Source organism: Myotis nattereri (assembly GCF_964212035.1).
Source record: "Myotis nattereri genome assembly, chromosome: 3".
Classification (NCBI taxonomy): Eukaryota; Metazoa; Chordata; class Mammalia; order Chiroptera; family Vespertilionidae; genus Myotis; species Myotis nattereri.
In genome coordinates this window covers 116,957,018-116,977,138 of record NC_138077.1, presented here as the reverse complement: position 1 = coordinate 116,977,138, position 20,121 = coordinate 116,957,018, and the positions used below count along the sequence as shown (strand labels likewise).

The window sequence follows — 20,121 nt, the reverse complement described above, 5'->3', positions numbered from 1 at the left end:
AGGTAAAATCAAGGCTCTGGGAAGGATAATCTGCCAGACCTCTGAGCCCTGAGGATCAGAGGGAATCCACACGGCACTGGCTTGAGCCTTGTTCCTTGGGACAGGCACAGTGGAAAGAAGGTACGCAGAACTGCTGGTCAACAGGGGATTCTAGATCTGGGTCCACAATCAGGAAAGGCTGAAGAGTGCCGGCAGGAGAAGAGCGCGCAGAGGTGCAGCCTCTCCAGCCTCTGTGGCTTGTGCCTTTCTTCATTGAGCCTAGCGCATAGGACCTATTGGATACAGACACTTACCCGTGGCTGGAGTGTGGAAGAAGGTGCAGAATTGTGAAATCTGGGGAGAGAGGGGGGTTCAGGAGAAGTGGCAGCAAGTTTGGTGCTGAGTCATGCCTGAGCCTGGGACCAGGGCAGCCATTTTGTCTTGAAGAGATAGCCACTGCCTCCAGTATCGAGGCAGCTAATACAGCCACACCCAGATTCCACCCTAAATGGTACAAAGGATTAAAAAAAAAAACCAACCTAAATAGTCCCTGAGAGTCCAAAGGTACTGGCCTAAAGAGAGACTTTCAGTTCCAGCAATCGGAACCTGAGAAACACTACAGTACAGAAGACTGGGATCTTAAGCCAGCCAAAGGAACACTTCACTTTTTCATTTTTATTTTTATTTTTTTATGATTTTGTTATCTTTTTTCCCTTTGTTTTCCTGTTTTTGTTTGTTGCTTTATTTTCTATTTCTTTTCACATTATTTTTCCATCACTCTATTTTATTTTATTTTTATACCATTTCTGAAATCAAATTCTTTGTAAATTTTTTTTCTCATTCTCTTTCCTCTTATCCACCCATCCCCTTCTACTTCCTCTATACTGATCTGAGATCCTCCCCATATTTATCCAATTCTTAACCTTATCTTCTATATATAAGCTCAGCATCTACAGATTCTGCCCCCACCCTCTTTGTTGGGGGTTTGGTGTTTGCAGTTTTTTGTGTTGTTGTTTTGTTTTGTTTGTTTGTTTATCTATTGGTTCTGTGGTGTTTTTGGTTCTGTGGTGTTTTCATATATATATATTCCTTTTTCTTTTCTCTTTTATCTTTATCTTTTTCTTCGATATCATTTATGCTCTCTTTTCTGACCCCTAATTCTCTTTTCTCAGGTGGTCACTTATAGTGGGGTTATTATTTCATGAGTACATTCGTGCTTTGGTCCCTTTGTGTTATGACTTGTCAAGGTGAATTTTATCCTGTCTGGCCAGGTGCTAGAGAGTGAGCTTCATAACCAGACACCTGGAGAGGAAACTCCATCCACGAACAGGTCAATAACACCCCAGAGCCAACTACAGAGGCAGGAAGAAGGCAGCAGTGAGGGAGAGAACGTGAGTCAGTGAGGGACCAAAACAGGAGTGTGTGGTCATGTGGGATGTGTGTGTGTGTACGTGAGTGAGGCACAGATAGATACTGCAGGACCTTCGGGGTCAGGCTAAATGGGCTTGCCTAACTAGGCAGCCTCTGCTACCGTTGAAAACAGTGCTGGGAGGCTGGGTCGTCCGCAGAGGCCTAGCGTTTTTAAGGGGAGAGCTGCTGTAACTAGGAGCCAGGCCTCACCCCCACCCAGGGTGCCCTCAGATAACACCTGGGACTCTACAGACACCCCTGCCAGGGGCCTGCTACCTCGGCTGTGGTCCCATGGTCAACGAGTCTCCAGCCACCCTGGGCGCAGGCTCCTGTGAGTTCTGAAGCGTGCTCCCCTCTGACCAGCCCAATGCCTTAGCCCAGGGCACTGCAACCACGTAAGCAGCAGACACGTGAGCAGCCCACTCCTGTCCAAGGAGCAGCAGCCGTGCGAGCAGTCTGCCCCAGGTCTAAGAGCAGAAGCCTCATGTGGCCTGCCCCTGTCCAAGAAGCAGCAGCCATGTGAGCGGCCTGCTCCCCCATCCAAGGAGAAGCAACCACGTGAGCAGCCTGCCCGAACTGAGGAGCAGCAGCCACACGAGCAGCCTGCCCACGATTGAGGAGCGGCAGCCCCACATAGCCCGCCCCCATCCAAAGAGCAGCAGCTGCACGAGCAACCTGCACAGCCCACACTGGTCCAAGGAACAGCAGCCACACAGCAGTCTGCACCTGTCCGACGAGCAGCAGCTGGCTGAGCATTCCGCCCCATCTGAGGAGCAGCAGCTGCACGTGCATCTCACTCCCACCCAAGGAGCAGCAGCCACGTGAGCAGCCCATCCCCCATCTGAGGAGCAGCAGCTGCGCGAGTAGCCTGCACCTGTATGAGGAGCAGTAGCCCTGTAAGCAACCAGCCCCTGTCCAAACAGCAGCAGCCTCACGAACAGCCCACCCCATCTGATGAACAGCAGCAGCGTGCAGCCAGCCCCAGTCCAAGGAGCAGCAGCCACATGAGCAGTCCATGCCCATCTGAGGAGCAGAAGCCATGTGAACAGCCCGCTCTTATCTAAGGAGCAGAAGCCGTGCTCAGCTTGTTCCCATCTGAGGAGCAGCAGCCTTGTGATCAGCTCACCCCTGTCCAAGGAACAGCAGGTGTGCGAGCAGCCTCCCCTACCAGCCAGAGGAGACACCACTATTGCAAACAGCATCCACCAGAGGAGCTGCTGCCAACTGAGGAGCAGCCACTACCACTTGAGGAGCAACTGCAGCCCAAGGAGCCACTGCCACCCAAGGAGCAGCCCCTGCATGACTCGACATCAAGATCAGTCGGTGAGACCAAAAATGGGAAGACAAAAAAAAAAAGGAAAGAAAAGGAAGTAGCACCAGAAAAGCAGCTAAGTGAAACAGAGGCATGCAATATGTCAGAAAAAGAAGTTAGATTAAGGGTCCTACAGTTCATAAACTAGACAGAGGGAAAAAAATCAACAACTTACGTAAGAATCAAGAAGAACTGGATGAAAAAATCAATAACTTATGTAAGAATCAAAAATAAATGAAGAGTGATATAGCTGCAATAAAAAACACCATGGAGCCCTAGTTGGTTTGGCTCAGTGGATAGAGCATCGGCCTGTGAACTGAAGGGTCCCAAGTTCGATTCCGGTCAAGGGCATGTACCTGAGTTGCGGGCACATACCCAGTAGGGGGTGTGCAAGAGGCAGCTGAATCGATGTTTCTCTCTCATCGATGTTTCTAACTCTCTATCCCTCTCCCCTCCCTTCCTCTCTATAAAAAATCAATAAAATATATATACATATATATTTTAAAAAACACCATGGAAAGTTTCAACAGTAGACTAGGAGATGCGGAGGACTGAATTAACAATTTACAAGACAGGGAAGCAAAACACACCCAAACTGAACTGCAATTGGAGAAAAAAAATTAAAAGACATGAGGAGAGCCTAAGGGAGATATGGAACAACATGAAACAAAGCAACATATGAATAATAGGAATGCCAAAACAACAGAAAGAAGAACAAGGGTTAGAAAACCTATTTGAAGAAATAATGTCAGAAAACTTCCCTGAGGTGAGGATGAAAAAAGTCACACAAGCACAGAGAGTCCCAAACAAGATGAACCTGAAAAGACCAACACCAAGACACATCACAATTATGATGGCAAATGTTAGGGCAAAGAGAGAATCTTAAAGGCTGCAAGAGAGAGACGGAAAGTTACATACAAGGGATCTCCCATTAGATTATCAAATGATTTCTCAACAGAAACACATCAGGCCAGAAAAGAATGGACAGAAATTTACAAAGTGATGCAAAGCAAGGGACTGAATACAAGAATACTCTATCCAGCAAGGCTATCATTCAAACTTGAAGGGGAAATAAGGAGCTTCACAGACAAAAAAAGGCTAAGGAAATTTGTCACCACCAAGCCAGCAATGCAAGAAATGCTAAAGGGACTGGTGTAAAAAGAGGAAGTAAAAAACTAAGAAAGAAAACAGGCACAAAAAATAAAAATGGCTACAAACAAGTACCTTTCAATAATAACTTTAAACAGAAATGGACTAAATGCTCCAAACAAAAGACATCGAGTGGCTGAATGGATAAAAAAACATGACCCATATATTTGCTGTCTACAAGAGACCCACCTCAGAATAAGGGACTCACACAGACTGAAAGTGGAGCGATGGAAAACTACCTTTCAGGCAAATGGAAATGAAAAAAAAAAAAAAAAAAAAGCTGGGGTAGCAAAACTTATATCTGACAAATTAGTCCTCAAAGTAAAGGCCCTAACAAGAGATAAGGAAGGCCACTTCATAATACTAAAGGGATAATACAACAAGAGGATAGAACCCTGATAAAAACATATGCACCCAATGCAAGAGTACCCAAATACATTAAAAAAAAACTCCTGGAAGGTATCAAGGGAGAGATTCAGAGAAATACAATCATAGTAGGGGACTTTAATACACCACTGACATCACTGGATAAATCACCTAGACAAAAAATCAGCAAAGAAACAGCAATCCTAAATGACTCGCTATATCAGATGGACTTAATTGATATCTTCAGAACATTTCACACCAAAGCCATGGAATATACATTCTTCTCAAGTGCACATGGGACATCTTCAAAAATAGACCACATATTGGGTCACAAGCAAAGTCTCCCCAAATTCAAGAAGATTGAAATCATACCAAGCATCTTCTCAGACCACAATGGCATAATATTAGAAATAAACTACAATAAAAACAATACAAAACACTCAAACACTTGGAAGCTGAATAGCGTGTTATTAAATATTGATTGGGTTACCAATGGGATCAAAGAAGAAATTAAAAACATCTTGGAAATTAATTACAATGAAAACACAACAATCTAAAACCTATGGGACACAATGAAAGCAGTTCTGAGAGGGAAGTTTTTAGCTCTACAGGCCTACCTCAAAAAACAAACAAACAAAAAATGGTAGTAAATCATCTAACTCTACAACTCAAAGAATTAGAAAGAGAGCAACAAGAAAATCCCAGAGTGAGCAGAAGGAAGGAGATAATAAAGATTAAAGCAGAAATAAATGACATAGAGGCCAAAAAAACCAATACAAAAGCTCAATGAAACCAAGAGCTGGTTCTTTGAAAGGATAAACAAGATTGATAAACCTCTAGCCAGGCTCACAAGAAGCAAAGGGACAGGACCCAAATAAACAAAATCAGAAATGATAGAGGCAAAATAACAACAAACCCCACAGAAATACAAAGGATTGTTAAAAAATACTATGAACAACTCTATTCCAACAAACTAGACAACCTGGAGGAAATGGACATATTTCTAGAAAAATAAAACCTTCCAAAACTCAATCAGGAAGAATCCAAAAATCTAATAGCCCAATAACTATGGAAGAAATCGAAGCAGTAATCAAAAAGCTTACAACAAACAAAAGCTCAGGGCCAGATGGCTTCACAGGGGAGTTTTAGCAAACATTCAAGGAAGAACTAAAACCTATACTTATCAGACTATTCCAAAAAATTCCAGAGGAAGGAACACTTCCAAGCTCATTCTATGAAGCCAGCATCACCAAATACCAAAACCAGATAAAGACAACACAATGAAAGAGAATTACAGGCCAATATCCCTCATGAACATAGATGCCAAAATCCTTAACAAAATCTTAGCAAATCAGATCCAGCCGTACGTCAGAAAGATCATACACCATGACCAAGTAGTACTTATCCCAGGGATGCAAGGACGGTACAATATCCTCAAATCAATAAACGTGATAAATCACATAAACAAATTGAGAGATAAAACCACATAGTCATATCAATTGATTCAGAAAAAGCATTTGACAAAATCCAACACCCATTTTTGATAAAAACTCTCAGCAAGGTGGGAATAGAAGGATCATACCTCAACATAATAAAAGCCATATATGACAAACCCAGAGCCAACATCATACTCAATGGGCAAAAACTAAAACCATTTCCCTTAAAAACAGGAACTAGACAGGGATGCCCACTCTCACCACTCCTGTTCGACATAGTACTGGAAGTATTAGCCATTGCAATTAGACAAGAAGAAGAAATAAAAGGCATCCAAATTAGAAACGAAGAAGTAAAACTGTCCTTATTTGCAGATGACATGATATTGTACATAAAAAACCCTAAAGACTCCATAATAAAAACTATTAGACTTAAAAAATGAATTCGGCAATGTAGCAGGATACAAAATTAACACCAAGAAATCTATGGCATTTCTATACACCAATAGTGAACTTACAGAAAGAGAGACTAAAAAAGCAATCCCATTTACCATCACCAAAAAAAACTTAAGATACGTAGGAATAAACTTAACTAAAGAGGTAAAAGACCTCTACTCAGAAAACTACAGGACGTTGAAAAAAGTGATAGAGGAAGACATAAACAGATGGAAGAACATACCATGTTCATGGATTGGTAGAATCAACATCATTAAAATGTCCATACTACCCAGAGCAATCTATAAATTCAATGCACTCCCCATTAAAATACCAATGGCATATTTCACAGACCTAGAAGGAACTCTCCAAAAATTCACCTGGAATAAAAAAAGATCCCGAATAGCTGCAGCGATCCTGAGAAAGAAGAACAAAGTAGGTGGGATCTCAATATCAGATATCAAGCTGTATTACAAAGCCACTGTTCTTGAAACTGCCTGGTACTGGCACAAGAACAGACATATAGATCAATGGCATAGAATAGAGAACCCAGAAATTGACCCGAACCAATATGCTCAATTAATATTTGACATAAGAGGCAAGAACATACAATTGAGTCAAGACAGTCTCTTCAATAAATGGTGTTGGGAAAATTGGACAGATACATGCAAAAAAATGAAACTAGACCACCAACTTACACCATACACAAAAATAAACTCAAAATTGATAAAGAACTTAAATGTAAGACGGGAAACCATAAAAATACTAAAGGAATCCAAAGGCAACAAAATCTCAGACATATGCTAAAACAATTTCTTCACTGATACAGCTCTTAGGACAGGGGTGGGCAAACTTTTTGTGAGTGCGTGCCAAAACCAGCAAAATCTCTGACTCAAAATTCTTCTGCGTGCCAACCCTAATTTTTTGAGAACATGTTACGCCTACTTGATATCTCTTAAGGTGTACATATGTAAAGAAATTTGAAGAAATAATAAAATTTATTCGAGCGACAAAAACACAGTATATGATGATGAAAAATACATTTATTTTTTAATGTATACATGTACACTGATAGTCTGACAGAAAACTTTATGATTCTGTTTGATATTATCAGTGGGACTTTTGCAACTGCATCACTGATGACAGAGATTTTACATCAGGTTTATATTTCATGACCTTCAGAGATATGCACTAGCTACTACTTTCATCTGTCAGACTACTCCTATTAGGAGACTTAACAAAATTCATCACTGAGAACAAAGATTCACAAGCATATGTGGATGAAAACAAAACACTGGTCGGATCTAGGAAGGCAGGGAGAGTTAAGGCAGATGCATAGAAATTGCTCTTCCCCTCTCTCATCAATCCATGTCTATGGTCTTTAAGATAACTTGTTATGTAAAATTATTTATCTAAGATGCACCTACACTGAATTTATCTTAAAAATAAAAAAGTCGATATTAAGAACAAAATTGTAAATGGAAGATTATAAGAGAGGGTTTCGCGTGCCAGCAAAAGTTACTGGTGTGCCATGTTTGGCACGTGTGTCAAGGTTTGCCCACCCCTGTCCTAGGGCATTGGAAACTAAGGAGAAAATAACAAATGGGACTACATCAAAATAAAAAGCTTCAGCACAGCAAATGAAACCATCAACAAAACAAGAAAGCCCACTGCATGGGAGAACATATTTGCCAATGTTATCACCAATAAAGGTTTAATATCCAACATTGATAGGGAACTCATACAACTTAACAAAAGGAAGATAAACAATCCAATCAAAAAATGGGCAAAGGACCTAAATAGACACTTTTCAAAAGAGGACATTCAGAAAGCCATGAGACATATGAAAACATGCTCAAAGTCACTAATCATCCGAGAGAGGCAAATCAAAACAACAATGAGGTACCATCTCACACCTGACAGAATGGCTATCATCAACAAATCAACAAATGATAAGTGCTGGAGAGGATGCAGAACACTTGTGCACTGCTGGTGGGAATGCAGACTGGTGCAGCCACTATGGAAGATAGTATGGAGTTTCCTCAAAAAGTTAAAAATGGAACTCCCATTTGACCCAGTGATCCCACTTCTAGGAATATATCCAAAGAAACCAGAAACACCAATCAGAAAGGATATATGCATCCCTATGTTCACAGAAGCACAATTAACCATAGCTAAGATTTGGAAACGACCTAAGTGCCCATCAGCAGATGAGTGGATTAGAAAACCGTGGTACATCTACACAATGGAATTCTATGCTGCTGTAAAAAAGAAGGAATTCTTACCATTTGCAACAGCATGGATGGAACTGGAGAGCATTATGCTAAGTGAAATAAGCCAGTCAATGAAAGAAAAATACCACAAGATCTCACTCATTTATGGATAATAAAGACAATTATAAACTGACTAGAGGCTCAGTGCACGAAATTCATGCACTGGGGGGTTGTCCCTCAGCCCAGGCTGCACCCTCTTCAATCTGGGACCCCTCAGGGAATATCTGACTGCCAGTTTAGACCCGTTCCCTAAATTGGCAGTTGGAGATCCCTCTTACAATCCAGTACGGCTGGCTCCCATCCACTCACCTGCTTACCTGCCTGATTGCCTCTAACTGCTTCTGCCTGCCAGCCTGATCACCCCCTAACCTCTGCCCTGACAGCCTAATGGACACCTAACTGCTTCCCTGCCGGCCCAGTCGCCCCCAACTGCCCTCCCCTGTCAGCGCGGTCACCCCCAACTGCCATCCCTTGCTGGCCTGGTTGCCCACAACTGCCCTCCTCTGCCGGCCATCTTATGAAGACATGGGGCAGCCATGTTGTGATGATATGGGCGTGGCCATCTTGTGACTGCATGGGGGAGGACATCTTGTGCAAGGGCATGACAGTCAATTTGCATATTACCTCTTTATTATGTAGGATGGACAAAATAGATACAGAGGCAGAGCAGCATTAAACAGACTGTCAAACTACAGCAGGAAGGCCGGGGAGGGTTGGGGGGGTGGGGGTAAGAGATCAACCGAAGGACTTGTATGCATACATATAAGCATAACCAATGGACACAAGACACTGGGGCGTAGGGGAGGCCAGGGAAAGGTTAAGGGGGGAAAAAAAGGAGACATATGTAATACTCTTTGTAATACTTTAAGCAATAAAAAAAGAATAAAAACAAAAAATAAAAATAAATAAAAGTGCTTGCAAGAGTCATTGTTCCCATGCTGAGATTTCCCCCATCGCAGAGCTGACTGGAAGGCACCATATCTGAGTCTCCAACAACCTGGCTCACACTGCTCCCTCCACCATGGTGATTCCCTGAGATTCTGACTCATCCAATTTGCAGCCCCACTCAAGCTGTTTGCAGCAGCTTTTCCATAGAATGGCTTGTCCTGGCTCAGGCTTCAGACTTTCCTAAAACAACTCAAACAAGCAGCAGCTGGCTTCAGCATGCCCCATACCTCTTGCCAAGTGGTCCCAGGCCCTGAACCACAGCAGCCTGCCTTGCTTCACAGCTTGGCTTTACCTGGGCACTTCTAAACCCAACACAAGTAGCAGCCATCTTAAGATCACTCTATATAGCTCCTGATGGGTGGTCCCAGGCAGGGCACAGGCAGTGGCTGACTTTGCACCTCCAGGGGTGACACAGAGCCAGTGCACCTGGTGAACAGCTTCGGGCCACACCAGATTACAACTCTACACATCCATGAGCAACACACGCAAGGGGAAGACTCAGTGAGCACCAAAGCCACATTGAAGCAAGTGTTTCCTGCACAGCAGCTTTTCCTTTGTATTTGAGCTGGTCCTCACAGACAATTGGCTTGTCAGTTCCTCCCAGTGACACCAACAGCAATCAAGGTTCAACTACAACAAGACAGGGCAAACAGTACACACAGGGGCACATTTAGAGTGCCAACTCAGGTGAATGAGGAGACTGAGCCACTGAGCCCTACAGGACACCTAGTAAATGAGGCCATTCTACTACCAATCCCAGGAGACATACCACCTTTAACTAATATATATATATATATATATATATATATATATATATATATATATAAAAACAAAACAAAAACAAACAAGGAACCAGCCAAAATGAGGAGAAAAAGAAACAAGTCACAAAGGAAAGAACAAAATAAATATCCAGAGAAAGAACTAAATAAAATGGAAGCAAGTAAACTTCCAAATTCAAAGCAATGGGTATAAGGATGCTCTAAGGATCTTAAAGAGAGCTTCAAAGGACTTAGTGAGAATTTCATGGAAATTAGGGAGAACATCAAAGAAAAAGGTCCAGTCAAAAATGAAGGATACACTAACTGAAATAAAGAATAATTTACATGGAATAAACAGTAGGGTAGAGGATGCAGAGAATAAGCAATTTGGAATGTGAGGAAGCAAAATACACCCAATCCAAAGAGCAAAAATAAAAAAGAATCCAAAAAAATGAAGACAGTGTAAGGAGCCTCTGGGACAATTTCAAGTATATCAACATGCACTTCATGGAAGTGCCAGAAGGAGAAGAGAGAGCATAAGTTACTAAAAACATATTTGAAGAAATAATGACAGCTACTTCCCTTACCTGGTGAAAGAAATAGACTTACAAGTCCAGGCCCAAACAAGAGGAACCCAAAGAGGCCCACACCAAGACACATCATAATTAAAATGCCAAAGGTTAAAGACAAAGAGAGACCTAAAAGCAGCAAAAGAAAAGCAGTTAGTTACAGAGCCCATATGACTGTCAACTGATTTCACAACAGAATCTTTGCAGGCCAGAAGGGAGTGGCAAGAAATATTCAAAGTGATGCATAGCAAGGGCCTGCAACTAAATGATAGCAGAGCTATCATTTAGAATATGCTAAAGGAGTTCATCACCACCAAACCAATATTACATGAAATGTTGAAGTGTGTTATTGAAGAAGAAGAAGAAGAAGAAGAAGAAGAAGAAGAAGAAGAAGAAGAAGAAGGAGGAGGAGGAGGAGGAGGAGGAGGAGGAGGAGGAGGAGGAGGAGGAGGAAGAGGAGGAGGAGGAGGAGGAGGAGGAGGAGGAGGAGGAGAAGGAGAAGGAGAAGGAGAAGGAGAAGAAGAAGAAAGAAGAAGAAGAAGAAGAAGAAGAAGAAGAAGAAGAAGAAGAAGAAGAAGAAGAAGAAGAAGAGGGAGGAGGAGGGGAAGGAGGAGAAGGAGGAGGAGAAGGAAGAGAAGGAGGAGGAGGAAGAGTAGGAGGAGGAAGAAGAGGAAGAGGAGAGGAAGAATTCAACTACAGTAAAAACACTCAAAAACATTCAAACACATGGATGCTATTCTTTTTAAATAATGAATGGGTTACCAATGAGATCAAGAAAGAAATAAAAAACTTTCTGAAAACAAATGGAAATGAATACACAACAATCCAAAATCTCTGGGACACAACAAAAGCAGTCCCAAGAAGGAAGTTTATTGCACTACAGGCCTATCTCAAAAATTAAGAAAAATTTATAATAAACTATTTATCCCTGCAACCCAAAGGATTAGAAAGAGAATAACAAGAAAAGTCCAGAGTAAGTAGAAGGATGAAAATAATAAAGATTAGAGCAGAAATAGATGACATAAAGGCTAAGAACAATACAAAAAAAAAATCAATGAAACCAAGAGTTGGTTCTTTGAAAACATAAACAAGATTGATGAACCATTTGCAACACTCATCAAGAAACAAAGAGAGAGGACTCAAAATAAATAAAATCAGAAACGAAAGCAGTGAATTAACAACTGACACCACAGAAATACAAAGGATTTTGAAAAATACTATGAACGACTATATATGTCAACAAGGTGGACAACCTGGGCGAAATGAAAAAATTCCTAAAAAAATACAATATTCCAAAACTGAATCAGGGTGAATCAGAAAACTTGAATAGGCCAATAAAAACAGATGAAATAGAAGCAGTAGTAACAAAAGTCCCAACAAACAAAAGCCCTGGTCTGGATGGTTTCACAGGGAGTTTTACCAAACCTTCAAAGAAGAACTAACATCTATACTCCACAAATTACTCCAAAAAATCCAAGAGGAAGGAATACTTCCAAGCTCTTTTTAAGAAGCCAGCATTATCCTAATTACAAATCAAGATAAAGGCACTACAAAGAAAGAGAATTACAGGCCAATATCCCTGATGAACATTGATACTAAAATCATCAACAAAATATTAGCAAATTGGATCCAGCAATATATTATAAAGATCATATCCATGACAAAGTGCGATTTATTCAAGAATGTAAGGGTAGTACAATATTTGTAAATCAATAAACGTAATACATCACATAAACAAATTTAAAGACAAAAATCACATGATCATATCAATAAAAAAAGAAAAAGAATTCAACAAAACCCAACACCCATTTTTAGATAAAAACTGTCAGCAATGTGGGAATAGGAGGATCAGACCTCATCATAATAAAGGCCCTACATGACAAACCTATAGTGAACATCATACTCAACGGGCAAAAACTAAAATCATTTCCCCTAGTAACAGGAACAAGACAGGGATGCCCACTCTCACCACTCTCATTCAACATAATATTGGGAGTCATAACCACAGCAATCAGACAAGAAGAAAAACAAATGGCATCCTAAGTGAAAAAGGAGGAAGTAAAACTCCCATTATTCACAGATGACATGATATTGTACATAGAAAACCGTAAATAGTCCATCAAAAAACTACTAGATTTAATAAATGAATTTAGCAATGTAACAGGATACAAAATTAACACCCAGAAATCGATGGCATTTTTATACACCAATAATGAATTCTCAGAAAGAGAAACTAAAAAATAACCCCACTTACCATGGCAACAAGAAAATTAAGATACTTAGAAATAGACTTAACTAATGAGGCAAAAGACCTGTACTCAGAAAACTATAGGACGTTGAAAAAAGAGATAGAATAAGATATAAACAAGTGGAAGAATATACAGGGTTCATGGATTGGTAGAATCAACATCATTAAAATGTCCATATTACCCAAAGCAATCTACAGATTCAATGCAATCCCCATTAAAATACCAACAGCATATTTCACAGCTGTAGAACAAATACTCAAAAATTTTATATGGAGCAAAAAAAGACCCCAAATAGCTGCAGCAATCTTGAGAATGAAGAACAAAGTTAGAAGAATCACAATAATGGATATCAAATTATACTACAAAGCCACCATAATCAAAACAGCCTGACACAAGAATAGGCATATAAATCAATGGAACAGAACAGAGATCCCAGAAATTGACCCAAGCCATTATGCTCAATTAATATTTGACAAAGAAGGCAAGAGCATACAATGGGGTCAAGACAGTCTCTTCAATAATGGTGCTGGGAAATTTAGACAGATACATGCAAAAAAATGAAACTAGACCACCAACCTACACCACACACAAAAATAAACTCAAAATGGATAAAAGACTTAAATGTAAGTTGTGAAACCATAAAAATCCTAGAAGAAACCATAAGCAACAAAATCTCAGACATATCTCATAGCAATATATTTGCTGATACATTTCCTAGGGCAAAGGGAATTAAGGGGAAAATAAACAAATGGGACTACATAAAGATAAAAAGCTTCTGCACAGCAAAAGAAACCATCATCAAAACAAAAAGGAAGCCCACTGTATGGGAGAACATATTTGTCAATGATATATCTGATAAAGGGTTAACATCCAAAATATATAAGGAACTCATACAACTTAACAAAAGGAAGACAAACAATTCAATTAAAAAATGGACAAAAGACCTAAAAAGATACTTCTTGAAAGTGGACATACAGATGACCAAGAGACATATGAAACAATGCTCAAAGTCACTGATCATTAAATTAATGCAAATTAAAATGACAATGAGGTATCACCTCACCCCTGTCAGAATGGCTACCATCAACAAATCAACAAATGACAAGTGCTGGTGAGGATGTGGAGAAAAAGGAACCCTAGTACACTAATGACAGGAATGCAGACTGGTACAGCCACTATGGAAAACAGTATGGAATTTCCTCAAAAAATTAAATATGGAACTGCCATTTGTCCTAGTGATCCCTCTTCTAGGAATATATCCTAAGAAATCTGAAACACCAATCATAATGAATGTATGCATAACTATGTTCATAGCAGCACAATTTACAATAGCTAAGATCTGGAAACAGCCCAGGTGCCCATCAGTAGATGAGTGGATAAAAAAGCTTTGGTACATATATACAATGGAATTCTGTGCAGCAGTAAGAAAGAAGGATCTCTTACCTTTGAGACAGCATGGATGGACCAGGAGAGTATTATACTAAGTGAAATAAGCCAGTCAGAGAAAGACAAGTATCACATGATCTCTCTCATATGTGGACTCTAATGAACAAAATAATGATGAACAAAATAGATCTAGAGACATAGAAACATGGAATAGACTGTGGAATCTCAGAGAGAAGGCATGGGAGTGTGGGTGGGTGGGTGGGAAGAGATCAACCAAATAACCCATGGACATATACTAGTATGCATACCCCACGGACAGACTATAAGGTGGTGAAGGCCTGGAGCAGGTAGAAAGGTGTGTTGGGAGGTGGAAGCAGCTTAGAAGGGGACATATGTAATACTTTCAATAAAGATTTATTTATTTTTTAAAAAGATGAAAAAGATAAAAAATAAGAATAAAATGGAAATACATATCCATTAACAATTGAATCTAAAAATCAAAATAAACAAACAAGGAATCTAATGAACAAAGTAAACTGATGAATCAAATAGAATCATAGTCATGAAAACATGAACAGACTAAGGAATCTCAAAGGGAAGGGGAAAGGAAGAGATTAACCAAGGAATTTATATGCATATCTGCATTACCTATGAACACAGACAATAGTGCTGTTGACCTGGAGAGGGGTGGGAACTAGGTAGAGGGGAACAACGCGGGGGGGGGGGGGGGATGTCTGTAATACTTTAAACAATAGAGATTTTTTTTTAAAAAAAAATGAGTGAGCCCTGGAAACCTAGGCCCCAACCCTTGACCTGAATAAGAGCAGACCCCAGGCCCATGCACTCAGTCTCATCTAAACCTCACTGTATGTAACAAACCTTGTCTTTCCAAAGTTTTCTGGTGGTTACTGCTGAATGATGTCTTATAATAATAGTAAGAAACACAAGGGCTGCTCCAGCCACAACATTGGTTTTGATAGACTGAGACCAGCACAAAACAACCCCCCCACCCCGCCCCGCAACATAATTCAAAGGAAAAACAACACCAACCACAGAATAACTCTAAGGAAGCCTAAGAGAGTTCTAGTTTTACCCATGAGGACTACCTTGTGCTTCTTTAAGTATCAAATACTAAATTCTATCCCTGAATATTTAGAGGCCTTACTAAATTTAGAGGTATGCCTTACTTATTTAGAGGTATGCCTCCTGGGTGAACAGTGTCTCATTATTCTCTGAAACTATCTTCTGAGCACTAATCCCAGACTTGCTGTTCCCTGCCTCTCCCACTGGACTTCAGGCTCCTGGGGAGCAGTGAATCTGTCTGTACCCTTGGGATCCTGCACAGCTCCCAGCAGGGTGGGGCCTGCTACATTTCTGTGAAGTAGACAATGCCCCCTCTGTTCTTGGGTCCCATGGTCTTTACCCTGAAGCTGAGTGTCCTGGGCAGAGTCTGAAATAATGGACCTTATAGTGGAGAAGCAGGATGGGGCAAGGGTAGGGCCCCGAGGGGGCAGAGGTGGGGATGGGGCGGGGGGCTCTCTGCAGCTGTACCTTTCAGGAAGCTCTTCACTGATGAAATTCTGGAGCCCAGATACAAGGTTAGTAAGAGCCCCTGTGGACCTTGAGAGGTCATTGGGGTCCCTGCTCTTGGTCAAAAGTTATGGCACAGAGCATCCGGGCACCCAGAGGGTTCATCTTTAGGGAAGCTCTGGAGAGTCTATTGGTCAGAGAAGGGAGTAAGGCAGGGCTTCTGTCTGCCTGACACTGGGATGCCTGCCATTCTCACCTCAGACTGAGAGAAAGAGGGAGAGGGGAGCTTTAGCAGAGGGGGGCGGGGGTGGGGGTGGGGGAAGGACCCTGGATGCTGGCTTCCTGGGAGGCTGCATCAGCCAGAAGACACTTGGAATTAGCCTCAGAACACCAGAGTGAAAAATAGATTATTAACTGTCAAGCTGAAGGATGGAATAAAACAAACCACAGCCATGGATTGGACATGCAAATTTTGCTCAAAAATGGTGTGTGTGGTACCCTAGCAGCCGTACAAACTGCTCAGTGCCACAGCCAAGTTATACAGATGAAGAGAGAGAGAGAGGGATAGGCAAGTAGGCACCAGTGTCCTCTCAGGAGTGGAAAGAATGTGGGCTTTCAAGTCAGAGATATGAGTTAGATTCCCAGCTCTGTTATTTACAACTTTATGTGGGATGGGGGAGGGGGAGGGAAGAAAGGGGCTTTTGTGGAAAGTAACCTCACAGGGTAATCTGATCATAAATTCCTAACTGGGCAAATCATACCCCAATCATATCACTTCTTTAATTTACTAAAAGGCTTTACTTTGCCTTAAGCCAGCACTGTCAGTTGATTCTGTGCATCTAGGTTAACACACATTTGAATAAACTGTGACCACTCTCAAGAGAGCACATACTCTTGTTAACTATCCTTTAATCTAGTTTCTGCCTAACTTTCTCCCACCTCCATGTAACCTTCCTTATGTTCTCTCCTTAATTCCAAATGCATAAAACAAGCCTCAAACTGTTATTCTGTGAAGCATTTGAGACCTTACTCCTGGCATATGCCCTCAGTTTGGCTCAAACTATTGTAAAAATTCTCTACAGCTTGGACTTTTCTTAAGTGGACAACAGGCTCCAACTACTTCCCTCGGAACTTGTGGTTGTAAAGATAAAGCCCAGCACAGGTAACAAATCCACGGGAACCTCCAAGTATGAGCAGAACTTTCCAGGGCTCCCTGCTGCCTCCCTGAAAACAAGGAGGCCTGAGGTGAGAATGGATGGGAAGGGCCTAGGGCTGTCGCCCTGGTCCTCTGATGCTTACTAGTACAGTTTGCAAGGCTGTTTACTTGCTCTCCTCCATGCCACTGGTCAATACTGGTCAGTTTGTCCCTAACCAGGGCCCCTCTTGGCAAGACTGGGACCTGAGCACACCTGCCCACCCTCTGCCTGGTGCTCCAGAAGATGGGAGGGTGACGTGCTGGTTTCTGGGCCCAGCCACCCAGCCCTGCGACCTGGAAGGGATCTCTGCAGCTTCCCTGGTGAGCCTCTCAAAGGGTCTGTGAGCCCCGAAAAGACTTCATTCCCTCCACCAGAGTCACCACGTAGACATCACTCAGGCGAGGAAGGGTCTTGCTCCGAGAACGCCCTGTCGCTCCTGGTACAGCCATGTGTCGGGCTGTGTGCCATCTCATTCCAGACAACAAAACCTCCTTGGGAGACAGACAGATTCCTCTGCCACTAGGAGGCCCAGTGGGACTCAGACCCTGGGAGGAAGCAGGATTCAAGGGGGAAGGTGTGGGCTCTGAGGGAAGAATTGCTGTGCGAGGGCTGTGCCCAGAGGCCAGCTTACCTTGGTGAAGGTCAGGCAGTCCTGGTCCTGGTCTCGGTCCTTCATCTCAAAGTCATACAGGGCTTTGCCCTGGGGAGGGGCGGGTGGCAGGGGCCGGAGACACTGCACATAGCTGGCGGGCAGGAAGCCGTGGGCACCGCGCAGCTCCCCGTGGAACCAGTGCTCGTCCACCCTGCGCCTCAGGATGATGACGTCTCCCTTGTTGAACTTGAGGTCACCAGGCTCCTTCCCCTCGTAACTGTAGAGGGCTTTGCCACAGGGAAGCTGGGAAGGATTCTGAAAGCAAAACACGAGGCGGGTTACTCAATGTGGCCTTTCTGCTGCCTGGGCTGCCTGGAGCATGGGCTCCGTGTCCGGGGCACGTGCAGAATGCCCTCGAGTGGGGGGTGTTTCAAAGGAATAGACCCCCTGTCCCAGAAACATGCAACTCCATGACCCTGCCTGGACAACAGGGTCCACTAGAGGCGCCCATGATGTCATTCCCTCTCCAATCATGTGTGTGAGGGGCCAGGTACTGTCCTTGGCCTTGGCACGCACCACCTCACTCTGTGCGGAAAAAGTCTCTGAAGCAGGAGCTAAATGATCTTCATTTACAGGTCAGGACACTGAGGCATGGAGGGAGAGAAGGTAACTGGCCTGAAGCCCCACACCTGTTAATTAGGGCAGAATCTCCACCTAGGGCTCTGACTCCAGAATTTTCTCATCCACCTCTCTGTGCGGACTTGATCTATCTCCAATGGGAGCATTTCTATCTGCCAGAATTCCAACAATTATCTTCCAACAAAATTCTTATCTCGGAAACGTCCCAGCAACTCAGAACACGCCTCAAGGGGGTTTCAAGTTGAAGGCAAGAGACTTGCACAGACTATTGTGTCCTTCCCACTCGTGGTACACGCCTGTGACATGCAGTCCCAGGGATAGCCCAGCCGTGGAAGGTGGAGGCCACCCTGGGACTGTGGTCCTCAATGTTTCGTAAGTTCTAACAAGTCCCAGCAGTCACAGACCCCCTCAACCATGACTCATAATTTTTTGATGCCTACAGCAGTCTGGTCCTGAAGGACAATATGAACAGCATAAAATACTATCCCCTTACTGTCATGGGGTGTTCCTGTTACCCTGTCAAAGGTTAGTAACCCTTCCAAAAGTGATCTGCTATCTTTGGTCTACAACAGTGACTAGCTCTGAACCCAGACAGAATTCTTGGTCATCTTATGCGGTAAGTTGTTCAACTGCTCTGAAACTTGATGTCATCATCCATGTCCTTGGCTCCTCCGCTGTTTCATAAAGGCCAGTGCCACCTGGGTTTCTCTTCCTCTTGTTTACCGGTGGCCAACACTGGTTCAACTGAGTAAACTTTGCCAAAGGTCAATTCTATGCCAGCAGAAAATCAAACAAAAATCTTTCTATTGTTCCTGTGTCAAAACTCAATGATTTTCCTAACAGAGCTGCATTTTCTCCCCAGGGCTGCCCATGCCAAGGATTTCTTTAGTCTTTGAATCAATCAATACAGGCACAAAAGCCCGAGGCAGGAGTGCATGGGGAGCTCCGTGTGGAGGATTTACTAGCCTGCTGCACCTCTGCCTCCCACGTCTGTGTGTCAGCAATGGCAACGACAGGAGCTGAGGGAACCTGCTGCCAAACTGCCAAACAGCACCACTAACCAACTAAATGGAACACATGAGGATTTGCAGAACTCAATGAGGAAAACACCAGTTTGCTTCCAGCAACACTCCTCCTGGCAGGCTTGGCTCTGCATGCACAGTAGACTGGCACAGGCCCCATTTTTAGAGAGCCGGGCAAAGTGCTACTTACAACCCAAGGACTGTGATCAGAAAAGAATAGAAGAGGCTGGGGCCACACAAGAGCCAGTCAGTCCCCAGCCTGGGGGTTCCAAATCAGGGACAATTTTGCCCCCTAGAGGTCATGTGGCAATGTCTGAAGACAGTTTTGGTTGTCACAACTGGGAAATAGGTGCTATTGGCATCTAATGTGTAGAGACCAGGGATGCTGCTAAACAGCCTACAATGCACAGTACCCCTTTCCCCAGCATTACCTGGCCCAGAACGTCCATGGCACTGAGGCTAAGAAAGCCTGATGCAGCCCTCAGGCTAAATTTACAAAATGACAGAGTATCTTCCTTGTTCTATTTGAACTCGGCGCATCACAACTTTAAAACTTAAATATAACATTTATTTCTGTGATTGCAGTATTTTCACCAGTGACCACATGGAGAAGTTGATAGATCCATTGAGATAAGATGTGTTGAAGAAAAGAACTTACTGTTAATCTTAAAAACTGGCCTCAACTAGGTGCACAAAAGAAAACGTCACTTTGTCACAGACAGACTCCATTTTCTTTGGTCCCCAGACTAAGAGGGCCAGCATTTATTGTGAGAGACATCAGCTCTGAAGCTCTTTGGTCCTTTCTTCACTGTGGACAAGGGTGAGTAGGAATGGCCAGTGTGTACGTTGTTTAAATGCTTGGCCTCCCTCTATGC

At 42.7% G+C, this 20,121-nt stretch overlaps 1 protein-coding gene across 1 annotated transcript in view; it reads right to left on the bottom strand.

Moving 5' to 3' along the window:
• The window catches only part of SH3RF3 (SH3 domain containing ring finger 3), a gene marked incomplete at its 5' end in the record, with an annotated part of 286,711 nt that overhangs the window by 93,025 nt on the left and 173,565 nt on the right, over nt 1-20,121 (bottom strand). The window contains 1 exon segment of the mRNA XM_081086188.1: nt 17,625-17,900. Coding sequence (XP_080942314.1) covers nt 17,625-17,900 — 276 coding nt within the window.